The 17,227-nt window shown below is 38.1% G+C and overlaps 1 protein-coding gene across 9 annotated transcripts in view; it reads right to left on the reverse strand.

Annotated features, from left to right (window-relative positions):
- Window positions 1-17,227, reverse strand: part of LOC149578277 (Polynucleotide adenylyltransferase family protein) — a 189,851-nt gene that overhangs the window by 44,747 nt on the left and 127,877 nt on the right. For all 9 annotated transcript variants that reach the window (XM_089828052.1, XM_089828065.1, XM_089828050.1 and 6 more), the window contains exons 11-13: window positions 16,948-17,031; window positions 15,902-15,964; window positions 15,592-15,739 (exon numbers count right to left, since the gene is read on the reverse strand). In XM_089828052.1, the coding sequence (XP_089684178.1) occupies window positions 15,592-15,739; window positions 15,902-15,964; window positions 16,948-17,031 (295 nt within the window). The remainder of the gene's footprint in view (window positions 1-15,591; window positions 15,740-15,901; window positions 15,965-16,947; window positions 17,032-17,227) is intronic.

Genomic DNA, 17,227 nt, shown 5'->3' on the forward strand with positions numbered 1-17,227 from the left:
TACCTTAAAAGCTCCTTGATACTCTGCTTCTGTAGAGGAGAGTGAAACTACATGTTGCTTTTTACTAGTTGCAATGACTCAACCAAATCCAAATAGAGCACATATCCAAAGATTGGTGTCATGTCATCAACCGAACCTACCCAATCTGAATCTCCAAAACCACTGAGTATAGAATCATGACTCAGTGTAAAGAAGTCCATAATCAGAGGTGCCCTTCAAATAATGCAGTACACGTTTCACTACAACCCAATGATTAGCCTTAAGGGTTGTCATGAAGCATGAAATGTAGCTCACTAAAAACCTAAGATGAGGTCTAGTAGTAGTGAGATAGATGAGACTACCCACTAGTTGCTTGTAAGTGGTTTCATCGCAAGAGGGGAATCAAATATGTTTGACAACTTTAGTCCTTTATCCTAAGGTGTGGAAACAAGTTTACGTTCCTGCATAGAAAACCTGACAAACAAGTTCTTGGCATACTTAGACTACGAAATAAAGATGCTACCATTAGTCTTCCAAAACTTAAAACCTAAACAATAATGGAGAAGCCCCAGAGCTGTCATATCAAAATCCTCACATGTGTCTTCTTTGATTTTTGCAATTAAATGTGTTGAACTACCAATAATGATCAATTCATCCACATCAACAACAAGAAAGAGAACACCATCACTACAATGTTTGATATACAAATTACTCCCAAAAGGGCAATGATAAAAATCATGGGCAACCAAGTATTGATCAATCTTGATGTACCACACTTGAGATACTTGTTTAAGTCCATATAGTGCTTTCTTGAGTCAACACACTTGGTGGTTTTTGCCAGCAACCTTGAAACCAAGAGGTTGTGTAATGTAGACTCCTTCCTGCAACTCTCATTGAGGAAGACACTCTTAACATTCATTTGATGGACTTCAATTCAAACTGCATTACAATAGTGAGAAGATGAAGAATTGTACTCATCTTGGGGGTAGGAGAAGAAGTCTCCTCATAAATAATGCCCTCCTATTGTGTGAACCTTTGAGCAACTACTTTGGCCTTGTATTTGTCTAAGGTACCATCTATATGATACTTGACCTTATACACTTATTTGCAGCTAATGGGCTTCTTCCCTAGAGGAAGATCAGAGAGAACTTAGGTGTCATTCTTCATAAGGCTATAGTATTCCACATCCATGGCATGTTCTCATTCTCAAATCCCTTTTGCCTCTTTAAATGTCTAAGGCTCATGAATACTATGAAAGTTGGCCATAACAAAAAAGTTAACTGCATCTTGTTACTTTCCCTTATTTCTAGAGGATCTACCCTCAATGAGCTCATCAAGACAAAGACAATTGATCGTTTTAGCCCATCATTTAGGCCGAAGAGTAGATGTGCCAACATCAAATGAAGGGAGAATAACTTAACTTAGAGGTAGAAGAGGACCTACAACAACTGGAAGATTAACACCATCCGGAGGAAAGTCAGGTAGTGCATTATCAAATTCAAGACCTGCATTATCCCTCCCATTGGGTGAACCTGATGGAAGACGAACACCCAAATCAAAAGCCTTCAACGGTTAAACTTTAAAATTCTACTTAGTCAAAGAAAGCAGAAATGGTATGAAGAGCACACAAATATATTGAGAGAGGGGTGAATCAATATATTAACAAATTTGCCAATTTAAACTTTTATCCAAGCAATTAACTTCAAGAACTGAAATGAAGAATTATGCAAATGAACACTATAACACAAGATTTACGTGGGAACCCAATGCAGGAGAAAACCATGGCAAATAATTGCTTCTTCATATAAATTGTTCTTTTACAATTGTTTTGTAGGCTACAACCTCTATGTTTATGAGCACCGACTCATTGGAAGCTCCAACTCCCACACTTCTCAGGCTCTGACCTACTCGAAGCACCAATTCCCACTGTTGTCTTCGTGAGCACCAACCCACTGTACACAAACTGCTCTTCCACCTTAATACTGTTGTTCTCTCAACCGATGATGAATATTTTTCTCCACAAGAAATGATAACTTTTCCTTCCTTCGTCTAAATGCTTATTGTCTTCAAAGGACACTCTTCTCATACCCTGTCTATTTCCTTCTTTCTCATATAATCAATTTAATTCCAATTCCTCATAATTCCTTCTACAATACTGCTAAGTACATATATGAATCAGATTATAAATCTGATTTTATATATATATCTTCTTGTACTCACTTCAACTCCACACTCTTTCTTGACTTCTCACATGTATCTTTACATACTCTTTTTCTTCTATTATACTAACATTCACTTAAAATGTATGTATGAGATTTATTAAATCTGAATAATTTTTTCTATCTTTCGTACTCCATTGATTTCCTCCACACACACTCTCCTTTCTTCTGCTCTTTATAAATATTCTTCTTTATTACATCTGCTCATTTCTCTTGCTTTACCAATTGCATTCAATATTTATTTATTTGCAATATTGCTTTACCAATTGCATTCAAAAGAACAAGTCTCTTAATGGAGAGATATATTCAATTATAATCTCACATTTTCTTAATTAATATTATTGATGGCTCATTCTCATGCTATTGTTCTGGCCAATTTTTTAGCTTGTACAACTGCTTCTTCAGTAGGAGGCATTGGTTTGTGCCATGCCCCTCGTGAGTCGCATGATGACTCTGAGGTCTCCTCGGTTCCTTGTGTGGGAGACTCTTCCTCTGCATCTGTTCAACTGATGGATGATACTGGTTCTGAATCTTTCTTGCATAGTGAGGCTGATAAACTTTGGAATTCTTTATTCCTTCCCCCCTCCTCAGTTGGGGGATGGTGGACAGTAACTGGATAGTTGATTATGTGTCCTCTTGTTATATGTTTTGGGACTAGTTTTGCTGCAGCTTTTCTCTCTAATATATCTTACTCACAGCCTGTCCTATTATATTGTCAAGCGGCAATTGCTTATGGCAATGAATTTTCTGACCCTACTCATCTTCGGGGTCCTTGGCTGATAATATGGCGGTTGATATTTTGGGACCCTTTTTGGCTTCAAGGTACCTTTCTTGCATTTTTCCTTGTGATGGTATGGTTTTCAGTAGACTGTGTTCGACCCACAACAGGATGGTTCTTTTTGGTTGGTCTTCGACAGTATCGATGTCAGCTCATAAGGTTTATTTCTTCTATGTACTTCATAATGTAATGTATAATTTAAAAAATGAAGCATAATGTATACTTGTATTTCTCTTGTAAGGGAGGTCCTTTGGACTTAATATTGTAAGGGGGGTTTATTGGGATGTTTGTTCTGGGTTTGCTGAAATCATGTATACTTCAAAGAATAGAGCATAATGTATGTTTGTACTTCTCTTGTATGGGGGGTCCTTTGGAGTTAATATTGTAAGGGGGGGTTTATTGGGCATAATTTTGTAAAATGGCTTATTTCATTGCCCACACTCGGCTCTGCATTTTGGGATGTTAATAGGTCACTTTAGGTTTTATTTTCAGATTGGGTGTTGCTGAGGAGGTTTTCTTACAGGTTCTTTCCTCCATGAGCCCTTGTTGAACCTGAAACAAAAAAAAATGTTAAAAAACATTATGATATAATATAAATATAAAATTTTGCAACAAAAACAAAACTTTGGTCTTCCAAACTATTTTGAATCTCTGTTTGATTAATCACACCTCTTCATCTAAATTTTTTCTTTTAAAACGATTGCTGCTTTTTCAAAATGAATTGCCATAGAGATAATCTGTTCAACCTATGTGCTATTTGTGACTATCCACTATGTCGTTTTTTCTGTTCACTGCAACCACCGCTTGCTCCTCCATTATAATATTATGATAGTGTTGTCTTTTCTTGTATCGTGGATATGTTGTGCATATTGTCATTATTTGATAGTTGATATTCAAATTTTCATGATCGCTATTTTGTATCTCATTGTTTATCTTCTTCAAAAGTTAATACAAAAACTTTCAAATATCCATCACAATATGTATTCATCCGACATAGGAAGTGCCCTTTTCCATACGTTGTACATATTCATCGCAATATAAACGTTGTCATCAAGGATTTATTTTCTCCATGTGGTATTTGACTTGTGAAGTTTGTTTTATTGATTTTGAGTGCACTCATCTTGTATGAATGTTGTTCGCATATCACCTCCACTCCTTGCTGCTTCAGTTTAAGATGCACGATATAATGGTTGTTCTCTGAGATTCAACGACGCCCTCGATTATTGACATGGTGTGGTTTTCATTCTTTCCCTGTGAATGACATGAATTCCATACTTAATCTGATCGCTCCATCTTCTTTTTACATAGACACTGTCATTTATAATTTCCAGAACATTGCCGTAGAACTTCAACTTTCTTTATATGATGCTGACTTAAATTTCTTACCTTCAGTATATGCACGATATGTTTTTGTTATCCATGATTGCTGTGTATAGTCATGCTACTTTCATTCATCCACATATGATTCACATGGCTACTATTTGTTAGGTTGTGCAATCACGTTTTGTATCAGAAGAATTGTATGCATTAAATGACCACTGCTACTGCAGATTTTGTATTTGCTATTCATTGGTATCACTGCCAAGACATATACGTTGTCTTCTCAAAACTGATGACTGCATCTTAACTCACTGCTCTTTGTTTAATATAATTGCCAACTAAAATGTTATTGCTGCTCTAAGAATCGCTCGACTATTGTACCCATGTATTAATGTGGCTGTTCATTCTTTCATTATCGTTGCTGCCAATATGCCTCCAATGTGTCGTTTTGACAAATAAGTCACTGCTTATTTGAATTTCAATGCCTCTGCACAGTTTAGACTCCATCGTGTCCTTTGTGTATCATTCTTATTGGTGATGACTTTCTCTTCATACTTCAAAGATTCTCGTTGATTTCCATATACTGAAAACAGTCTAATATCATCATTCCAGAATTGACGTTGCTCCTTTAGTATATATCTTCTTCCAGTACTTCCATATTTCCAATTAAATATACCTTCGCTGTTGTGTCTGTCACTATATTGCAGATGATCTGCGATGTATTATATATTTTCATTTCTACTGCACCTCCTGTGGTACTCTTACTTCATGTGCATAGACTTTGCTCTAGTGATATTCATGTCTGCACAATTCATTCACTGTTCGTTCTGATGCACAGGCTTTAGAACTGCTTTGACTTGCTTAACATTTGTTCATTATACTATTGAACTCTACTTGTCATTCATATCATCCTTTTAATTTTATTGCATTTTCATTCCATAAATATTTATTTACTTGGCATCTCTGTCTCTGCAAATATCTGCTGCTGCTTAAAAGAAATTATCAACATTTGCATGCATATGATCATTGTTATGCTTATAAGTGAATACACTATCCTTGTGCTTTTGTATTAAGATAGGCTGACATATTCCTTAACACTTGAATTGACTTTTCACAAATTGCACATATCTTATTCTTCACATGATCACTATAGCTTTATCTTCTATATTATATGCATTCCCATATTACCATTTTCTGACATCAATGACAATATATATCTCCTGAATGCCTTTGACATCAATGACAACATTTCTATCATGGTCCTCACTCTTCATCACAGACAACATCTCAACTGAAAGTAAGGCGATCAGTGTCTATATCAATCAGTCATTAAGCCTTATGGTTGTCACTGTATCCTACGAACATAAGCTTTTAACTCTTTAAATCCAACTTGGAACATTAGGCATCTGGAATCCCTACATATGCTAAGGAGCCAGAAACTTTCAAGTGATTAATCTTAGGTTTGCAACCAGTCGAGGCTTCCTCAAGAATCTTCCCTTAACTACATGTGTGGGAGACCAATTAAGGAGATAGATGCAATAAAAATTGCTTCTACCCAATATTTCTTAGAAACATTTGTGTTCCATCATATACATGGCCAATTTTGTAATGGTATGGTTGCGACATTCTATAATGTCAAGTGTTGAGGGGTGTATTGTGTGATCAATTTAAAATTTTGTGCCATGTGTATTACAGAAAGTGAAGCAGTAGAACAAAACTTACCCCACCCCCCATTATCAGACCTAAGAGATATAATAGAACTAGACTCTTTTTTTACTAAGGCCTTAAATTTCTGAAATACAGTAAACAAGTCAGAATTTTGTCTAAGAAAGTACAACCACATTTTACAACTGAAATCATCAACAAAAAGTAAGAATCCACCCAGTAATAGGAGTATTCATTAGACCATATACATCAGCATGGACCAACTGTAGTACTTTAAAGACTCACCATGAGTCGCCATCCTTAAATGGCGTCTTGTGTTGCTTTTCGCCCTAAAAAGCTTCACAAATTCGCTGATTCTGAGTTTGAATTTCAGGTAGGCCAAGTAATAAATCATCCTAAATAAGCTGAGCAAGATAGTGAATGTTTAGGTGACCATATCACTGACGCCAGAGACTTTTAATAGAGGATGATTTTGTACCATGATCCTCAATGCTAACAGCTACCAAAGTATGTGTCGCATGATCAACTATCAAACACTTGTGTACTGAAGACCACATCAAACTGAGAAGAATGTCACATGATCTGAGTCACTAAGAATAGGTTAAATTTTATGCCAAGAACATAGAAGAAAATAAGATTCCTCCGACCACACTATATCTGAACATTGCCCTTGCCGACAACAATATACTCTTCACCTCCTCCAAATATAATTGAATTAGTGAAGGGAGAAAAATATGTGAACCAATCACACCTATGAGCAAAATGTCAAGAAGCGCTAGAATATATATACCAAGCAAAAGATTTCACATTGTTTATAGGTCTTTTAGCCATGAAGACGTAAAAGGCATACTCTTTCTGCTCTGTGCGCTCAGCAACATTAGCTTTAGATTGAGACCCTACCTAGTTCTGCTATTCAAGCACCAATCAATTGCAACAATCTTTGAGTATATGGCCATATTTGTGACAATAGTTACACTGTACCTTCTTCTTCTTGGAACCATCCTGAGAATGACTAGAGCCCTTCTGCTAAGATGACTGAGAGTGTTGAGATTTACCTTCATCCTTTTGTAAAGATTTAGCTGAAAAAGCTTCCTCTGGGGAAGACAAGGTGGCAGTGCCACCAAACAGTTGTGTCCAACAATCCTATTACAAAGCCATGGTGCACAATTGTGGAAATTTCAAATCAACATCAGTGAAAGTAATGTTGAGAGTCCCTATAAAGTGCTCATAAGGATTAGGTAGACTCTTCAATGTGATAAAATGCCATATCTTCTTCCTCCATTTTCTGACCAATATCTTCGAGTTGTTCTCAAATGTCCTTAATATTTGTGAGATGCTCCTATAAGGACATGCATTCATCCATCATGATGGAGAACAACTAATTCTTCAAAAAGAATGCTCAACTCTTATCAGATATCTCATGCAACTCCTTCAAATGCTTCTAGATGTTTGTTGCAGACCTGCCAGAAGGAATTAAAGGCAACTGATCATTTGTGATAGAGTATGAGCAGTATAACAACTTCTTGATTCCAATCATCAAACTTGTCTTAGTCTACTTGGACTGTGGTAGGAAAAATCTATGTGCCCAAAAGAAGTATATCTAGCATGCGTTGCTTCTAGGTGTTGTAATTTTTGTCATTGAATCTTTGATTGTGCTCCAACATTAAGTTGGTCAATTAAGCCATCTTGCATGTTTCCTAATGCATGGAAAATGAGAAATAGAGAAGAGGTGATAGCACCATCTCTAAAACACAAATCCCATTGCAAAAAATAGAGGCAAATGCACGTACAAATTTCGAAAAATAATAAAGTATGACTAGCACAGATTTCAAGAAAGATTTCCAACTAATGCAAAACAATACAATGAAGAGCCAAAAGAGATCTCAAAAAACCTAGAAAGAATTTGAAATCAAAAAGGAATTCTAGCTGGTACGGAATTTAGGGCATAGAAAGCAACGCACCCAAAACATTTTGATGACGACCTAGTTGAGGTTTTGAAAAACCCACCAAGAATCTACAATTAGATTTCAAATCTGGCAAGAAATTGAAGAGCTTCAATAGCCATCTAAAAAATCTTCACAAAAATGCATAAATCTTTGACAAAGATCGTATTAGGGCACAAATAGACCAGAAAGAAGGTTGTAATGGAGAATGGAGTCGAAAAAAGGCCAAAATGACCCACCACAATGAGAAAGGGTTGCAAACAATAGTAAAACAGTCATGTGTAAGCATAGATTGGCATTGTGCGAACAAAGAATGGCATGGAAGTGCTGAAAAAAAAAGGTACGGGTTGAATGATTTCACTCAAAAAAAATGATGGAACTAGCACGGGTTGGAGAAATATATGGCAACAAGTTGCAAAGATAGCTTTAAAAAAATTAGCCCAGAGAAAAATCGACTCACATTGGTATAAAATACTCTAAACAAGAGCAGAAAGAACAAGTCATAATGGCTGGTCATGAGTTGAGAAATGGTGTCAAGAGAGATGCAAAAAACCCTAGACTGGTTATGAAACAAAATTTTCTACAAGGAAAAAAATGACAAACAATATTTCAAAAATATAAAAAAGGATTTTTTTTTAAATTAAGCTATGTTGTCGGTAAATTCTCTATTGTAGCCAACGGGTAGAATTGTATCCGAAAGGGTGCGTGACGGTTGAGTCACCCCTTCAGGAGAGTATATGTACATCATCCATAGGAACGATTGAGTCATCATCATAATCATATTGTAAGCATTGGAGTGCATATTGCGTATATGAATAAAGTATCTTTTGTGTTATATCTTACTGTACTACATGCAATAGTATCCGTTTACCCTTTATGGTAAGAATATGCGTAGACTTTCGATGCCTAAATGCAGTAACAATTAAAGATTTGTTCACAATAACATTCACCGATAGTATTCTGGAATAAGTTGCGGCGCATAAAATTTATTCATCCATGGATGGGTTCTCTGGATACAACCAGATATCCATCACCAAAGAAGATAGGTTGAAAACAGCATTCATAGTGGGTATACGCCTATAACATGATGTCGTTCAGACTGTGTAATGCTCCGCCAACATTCCAAAGAATTATCTTACACATATTTGATAAAATGTCTGTTGGGAACTTTAAGGCATTTCTGGATGATTGGTCAATTTTTAGCGCAGAAGATAAGCATCTAACAGCACTCGGCGAATGCATGGAAAGATGCAAGCGGGCGAGATTGGCACTGAACCCAAAGATATGCAGGTTCATGGTGCCACAGGGGAAGCTATTAGGACACATGATCTACACAATAGGGCTAAAGACAGTTCCTGACAAAGTTCAAGTAATTTTGGAAATGCCCCCATCAACAGATGTGACAGAGGTAAAATCGTTCCTCGAACATATTGGATACTACTGAAGGTTCATCAAGAACTTTGTGAAAATATCCTACCCACTAGACAAACTAACCTGCAAGGGCTAAACGTTATAAATGGGAAGCGGAGCAAAATGAAGCTTTCAATGGACTGAAAACAAGGTTGGCCACAGCACCGATCCTAGCCTATGCGAACAGGGATAATGAGTTTCATGTTCATGTTAATGCATCAAACTACGCGATTGGAGCAACACTAGCACAGACAAGTGACCACGGACTGGATCATCCAATATACTTTGCGAGTAGACTATTATTAGAAGCGGAGAAAATTTACATTACGACAGAACGAGAAGCACTCAGAATGGTGTACGCAATACAAAAATTCAGGCATTATTTACTGGCGACACCGTTCGTATTTTATGTGGATCATCAAGTGTTGTTATATCTTGTGAACAAGCCAATCATACAGGGAAGGATAAGTAGATGGCTCTTACTATTGCAAGAATTTACATTCAAGATCGTAGTACGGCCAGGAAAGAATCATGTAAGTGCGGATCACTTGTCAAGGATAAAATCAGGAGAGCCACCGAAGGGGGTCAACAATGATTTTCCTGACACGCAACAATTTCAGATTGTCGTACTGCAATCCTGGTACACACGTATCGGAGAGTATCTCTTGACAAGACAATTTCCTAGCAAAATGTTGCCAAGTGAGAGGAGGAAACTAGTGCTGAGGAGTCGGACATTTCAATTAATCAATGGGTTACTATAAAATGGGACCCGACCAGATTCTGCGGCAATGCGTTCTAGAGGAGGAAATACCGAAGGTGTTGAAGGAAGCGCATGAAGGACCAGCAGGAGGACACATGGCACCGAATACAACTACACGGAAGATACTTCTAGCAGGGTTATGGTGGCCAACCGTGCACAATGACGCCAAGGAGTGGGTCATATGCGACACATGCCAAAGAGCTGGAAAACCGCTAAAGAGGGACTTCATGCCTCTGAATCCTTCACACGCACAAGAGCTATTTGAAAGATGGGGATTGGACTTTGTCGGACCCCTTAAGGTAAGTAAAACTAGAAGATGCAGGTAAATCGTGGTGACAACGGAATATCTGAGCAAGTGGGTGGAGGCACGGGCACTATCGGACAACTCTGCGGTAAGCACAGCTAAATTTATCTATGAGAAGATAATCACAAGGTACGAGATTTCGTTGCAATTGACAAGCGACCGTGGGGGACACTTTGTCAATCACGTTATCCGACTACTCACTACCGAGTTCAAAATTTACTATTCTCTGTCAAGCTTGTACTACCCGAGTGCCAACGGACAAGCAGAATCTACTAATAAGATCCTAGTCAGAGTGATTTATAAGTCTTGTGCAATTGAGGGAGAAGATTGGGAAGAAAAGCTACCATCAACATTATGGGCGTACCGTACTTCATACAAGGTAACCACCGGACACACCCCATTTCAGTTGATGTATGGGCAAGAGGTAATGGTACCAATGGAATTCATGGTATCAAGTTTAAGGATCACGATCGAGAACAAATTGGGAGATATGGAAAGTCTGAGGGAGAGATTGTACAATTTAAATAAACTGGACGAGGGACGACTAGCACAATGGGCCACAGAAGTTACACAAAACAGGCGTAAGGTATGGCATGACAAGTATTTAAAATTGAATAAATTTCAACCAAACCAATTAGTTTTAGGATATAATGGGCGTAATGAGATCAGACCAGGAAAATTTAAAGTTAAATGGGTCGGACCATACAAGATCCGTGAAGTTGGCGATAATGGGTCAATCAAATTATGGACGCTTGACATGGAGGAAGTAGTCGATGTAGTGAATGGGTCGAAGCTAAAAATCTATCATAAAAGAAATAACGAGCCCCTGCAAATGAACAACTCAGACAAAAACTCAGAGAGAATATAAATAATAGAGAAATAATGTATAATGTATAAAGTAAATGTAAACAATGTATAAAGTTTAGTATATTTTCATAGTACGGCCCTTCAATCAGTAAATATAAAAGAAAGTTACATAAGCAACGACAAAACAATATTACAACTAAAGACTATAAAAGCCACCATATAGCCACAAAGGAGAAGAAACAAGTACCGAACAAATAGGAGGAGAAGAAATACCATACGGCTAGGAATACTATAATATTGTACAGCCATAAGCACACTAGAAACACATCATACAGCTAGCAAGACATTGGAAAACACTAAACAGAAGCAAGGGTACTGTACAGGCGTACAGACTTGGGAAGTGTATGAGGAAAAAGCTACCGTACAACCAACATAAGGAAGGTCACGGAGAAGCATCATGTTGTACGACTTTGGGTATATACCGTACATCCCAAGGAAAAGGTAATGAATAAACAAGTAAAGGAGAGAGGGAGTGAACCGTACGGCTATACATCGATATACAAGAGAAGCACTTGGGTCACCGTACAGTTGCAGATAGAAAGATATATCCTAGAAGACTATATAAGATCTACCATACGGCCATCACACAGAGAGGAGATTGCCATTTGGGTTGTGCGAGGAGCAAACACCGTATGACTTGAGAAGAGGGCAAAATATGAAAATCGTACAGAATTGGGAAGAGCAAGTATAGGAGAATGTAGTGAAGCAAGAAACAACAAACCAGCGATACCGTACAGCCAGTCAAGACCAAAGGTGATTGTCGTACGGTCAACACAAGGGGGTAATACGACTGTATGGTTTGGCAAACTCCAGAAAAGAGTTCACCGTATGCAATTGAGGGAATTGCGAGGGTGTACGGCCCTACAACAAAATCGGAGATCACATGAGTATACCGTACGGTCAAGCATAAGACATTGTGTGCGTGGATAACCAAAGAACATAACCGTACGGCTTAACAGAAGACAAGTTACCAAGCATTGATGGTATGGGCAATACAAGTGGGGAACCAAGGAGATTGAGGTCGTTTCATACAACCAAAACAAAAGGAAACTACAAATGCTACCGTATGATGTACAAACGTAGCATTGAGGTCTAAATGCAAAAGAGAAGTGTCGCCATTGGACGATTTCATAAGAGAAGAGAAGCCAATATACATTTCAGGGGGGCGTAGAAGACATCCAGTCGTACAGCCTCTAGAAGAAAGAAGTATTGCATTTGTACGACCCAGCAAGCAAAGAAGTGCAACCGTACAGTTCAGTTTATATTTGTCGTACCACTGGAGAAAAGTGTAACTGACTTAACCATCTTTTGTCTCCTACAAGAAAAATGACAAGAGAGATGACAGTTATGCATTCGGCCCATAAGAAAGCTTGGAAAAAGATGTTGGAAGAAAATACAACAACTGCAGTCATGAATAGGAATGTAAAGACTTTGTCATCCGGAGTACATGTTGCAAGTGGCACAAGCACAGGAGCTAGTAAGAAGAAAGGAAAGCAAACAACACAATCGACTGCAACGAATACTCCCACAACACAGAATGTCTCATTTGAAGGGTTGAATGGAGCAGAATGTAGGAAGTGGTGGCAGGAGACACCTGATAACCATCCAGTGAAGGCCAGCATTCGAAAGGCATAGGTTGAATGGCTAATACAAATGCATATATTCTGTATTTGAGATTATGAAGGGTTTTTGCGTGTCGTGATACAAACATACAATAGGTTCTCTCGAACCAGTACATTTTCCTATCTTGGATGCAACTTGGTAATATCATTCAAATTGGCAGACTTCACACGAGTATTCGAAATACCTAGCCATGCACAAGGGGGAAGGAAAATCAACAACAAACCGAAAAAGCTAAGTTGAGAGGTAAAAACACAATTGATATAGTTGGTATGTAAGGATTTGACACAAATGGAGCAAGAAGCTCTCACGGACACGTCAAAGGGTAGAGGATTGAAGAAGTCCAACATACAAAAAGGGCACTGGTGTTGTCTTATGGATGTAGTAAAAAGTCACCTCATAGGATCCAGCCGCACTTCAGACATTTCATTCCCATAGGTGGCAATGATGAACATGATTCTAAGTGGAAGAGTGTACGACTAGGCTACATTGTTGGCAGAACGGATGTACAAATTTATGACACTACAGCACAAAACGTTTTACATGCCACACTGTGCCATCAGGCTATTCTTGGAGGCAATGACCCAGATGATCCCCAATGATGCACTAGAGGCCAAACCGGGACCACTCGCGCCAGGCGAACCGTCAATCATGTAGTGGAGGCATCTCGATCAACTTGGCAACAAGACCACAGTCGGACAGAAATGACTGAGACCGGATGATAGAAATATTGACAGTGGTTGCGAGGAGACTTCTTTTGAGGAGAGTGAGACCGACGAGGAGGATGAAGAGGAGGTAGAAGTAATTATAGCTACACCATTGAGATTTTCACGACCTGCACTCCCAGCAACGACACACTTGGTCCTAGTAGGTATACACGACATTCCGGGGTTTGGCTAGTTCAGACAACCAGTGGTGATGACTCTGGCTAGAATTGCAATTTAGTCTGCTGCAGAGACACTATCCATTCCAGAGGCATCAGTAGAGGCACATCCGTCATTGACAGAGACAGCCGTTTCGAAGGTAACGATGGAGCTTTCTCAAGAGGTTTTGCCAACCATACCAAAGGTAGGGATCGAAGTGCTAGTACCTGATGAGGAGATGGACTCAAGGAGTGATGGAGATATCGACACGCGAAGGTGTGAGGACGTCGGGTGTTCATTTGGATGTAGTGGGTTCAGATGCAGTGGTTACAATGGATACAGCATTGTTAGCATCGTTTGAGGAGCCAGATAGAGAGAGTAGAACCTAGAGGTTGAACACGTACCTAAGTACGAGGTTTCACCATACACCAGCACCTCGAGCGACATACCTTCACACACCTACGCAAGAAGTAACTCCAGAGGAAGATCCTCTACAAGCACAGGTGGAGGAGCGTCAACCAACACAAACTGATGGACTACCACATTCCATTGTTGAGCGGATGGCGGAAGCAGTAGAGAGGGCTATGGGTGCTCAGCAGCTACCTCCAATAGCACCAAAAACAGTGACGAGGGAGGCATTCTTTGTTGATATAGCGACTCTAGCGACTCAAGCTCGCCAAGTAGTGGCCTCAAAAGAGATATAGGCCTTGGATTCAGTAATGAAGGAGCTGGAGAGTGGGAGATCCTTCATGACATTAGGATGTCCGACGGCCTTTACAGTTTGTTTTGAGGAGCGAGGATGGCCGAATGTGGAGACTACAGAGATGCACCAGGATTGGGCCACTAAGAGAGATCCAAGTATAGAGAGTCGAGTAGAGGATTTAACTCAAGAGATAGTCAAGATACATAGGGATACGTATTACACCCTTTGGAGGAGCCAAGCAGACCAGGTAGCAGCGGAGAGGGCTTGGGAGGAGTCAACTACCAAGCTAGCCATGGAGAGGGCATATTTGGGAATCTGAGAGGGCAGCATCGTTAGCCCGACAGAGTCAACTACAAAAGGTGGCAACGGAGAAGGAACAATTAGTAACAAAGGAGCGTGTGGCAGAGGAGAAAGAGAGAGAGCTTGGAGAGATTGCTGAAATGATGCAATCAGCTTTGGAGCTTCAGATGGAGGCTGAAGCAAAATTGAAATTACGGAAGGAGCAAGTATATAAGCTACGAGCAGAGCTAAATGAGCTTAGGGCACAGACGGCTACTACACCAAGGACACATCCCTTTTTTTAGTGTCTAAATATTGATGTAATTAATTGTTTTGGTTGTAAATTGAGTTTTTTTGTAAGAGTTGTCTCTATTTTGTCATCCGTAGGTGACTTTACTTTTTTGGGAGGATGATGTTGTCGATAAATTCTCTATTGTAGCCAATGGGTAGAATTGTATCTCAAAAGGCACGTGATGGTTGAGTCACCCCTTCAGGAAAGTATATATACATCGTCCATAGGGACTATTGAGACATCATCATAATCATATTGTAAGCATTGGAGTGCATATTGCGTATATGAATTAAGTATCTGTTATGTGTTATATCTTACTATACTACATGCGATAGTATCTGTTTACCCTGTATAGTAAACAAGCTAGCTCTGATAATTAATTACGCAAGTAATAGGATAATTATTGATTGTATTATCAAATGAGAGAAGAGATCATTATAAAGAATTTACAATAGGTACAAAAGAAAGTTTCTAAATAGAAATTGAAGATTGTAGAAACAATCTTATCTACCCAATTTACATAATATAAAAAATTAAAGTAATATAATAATATATTAATGCTCTTCACATGGCACTAAAGATGATATACCTGTCTGTATGCATTTCGTTGAGATTAATGAGACACTCAAATCATCCACCTCATTTATGCTGGGAGTGAAGTTTCCAGCATGTTTATCTGAGACTAGTAAATCAATAAGCCCAGTGAGTTCCTCAGCAGCATCATGCAAACCAAGTACCTAGCAAATAATGATAAATATAGATTAAAAAATACAAGAAGAATAGCCTGACTGTTATGCAGCTCATGTACAGCTTTATGAAACTAGAGCTGCCCATCAAATGACTGTGAGAAACCATACATATGCATACAGTTAAGCTAAAGGATAGATTTTTGAACTGACCATATCTGCATCTTTATTCTTTAGCTTTAGAGAATCTTTGATAATTGCACTCACCACTGGAATCTGAAAATCAGTATAGAATGATCATCGGATAAGAATCAGTGTAATGAAAATGCAACTGCATACAACAGTTGACGAGGTAGATATAAAATTGTATAATCGTATTCAATCAAAAGCCAAAGAAAACACTCCACTCAACTACGAAAGAACTAAGTATTATTGATATCAAAACTTGGTTATCCGCTTGACTGACAGGAAGCATAAATTTCTTGAAAACTTTCTAAAAGTTGTTGTTCAAAACAATTTTATGTAAAAAGGAAGAATCAAGAATCTCTAAATCTATGGAGCGAACTGCCCAGAACCTTAAAACCCAATTTTAATTGAAAAGAAAGAAAAACCTGAAACTGCAGATACTTTATTCTAGTCGCAACTAATATCTTGACATACACGTGATCAGTCACACAGTCTTCTTGAAAAATACAAATAGCTGATGTAGATTTGCATTTAAACAGTTATAGACTCGTAATTATCTACAAAAGATCAGCATTTGTGTTTCACAAAATTTTAAAACAATTTTTACTGCTTTATGAAATTATCAATAAATCATAACCAGTTTTTGAAGCCCAGTTAATGCCACTAAATCATTTTAATAAAATCATACTTTTCACCATCCATTTACAATTTTATTTTATTTTTTGGAAATCCCAATCCTAACCTTTTGATTTGCTGATTTATTCCCAAGAATGATTTTTGCTTCTATTTTATAAAGAATCGGTGTAATACAAGCCCTACAAATTATTGATTCCAACACCAAAGTATTTTATGGTTACCCATGTTGGTGGAAAAATGCCAGGTAGTTTAGATGCATTGAACACAATAAAAACTCTAGCTGGTAGCCAAATGCAAAACATCATGAACTGCTGCTACCTGATCATCACTATCCAATATTTATTTGCAACTTTTCACTTTCAAATATTTTGATCTAAGAAATGCAGGGAAGAAATAAAATATTAAGTAACAAATATTATTGAAGAAAATAAGCCTACCATTTTCCCCTTGCGGTTTGCATAATTAACATTCCTTAAAGGTAAGAATAATGCGCTGTATAAACACAATCTTCTGTGATCATCCTGCAGTGACAATAGTTTTGAAATTTAATGCCATTGTTGTGCATTTTTATTTAAGCCAAGTTGCTAAATAAATTTAAAATTACTTTGTCATTATCAAAAGAATCAAAACAAGCTCAAAAATCCCACAAGGTTTCCATAAACTTGCACAAATCATTATAAAATGATCACTCTAGTAAAACTAGCTGAATTCACACCT

This window comes from Cupressus sempervirens, chromosome 1 (assembly GCF_028749045.1).
Source record: "Cupressus sempervirens isolate cs-2001-9-10 chromosome 1, ASM2874904v1, whole genome shotgun sequence".
Classification (NCBI taxonomy): Eukaryota; Viridiplantae; Streptophyta; class Pinopsida; order Cupressales; family Cupressaceae; genus Cupressus; species Cupressus sempervirens.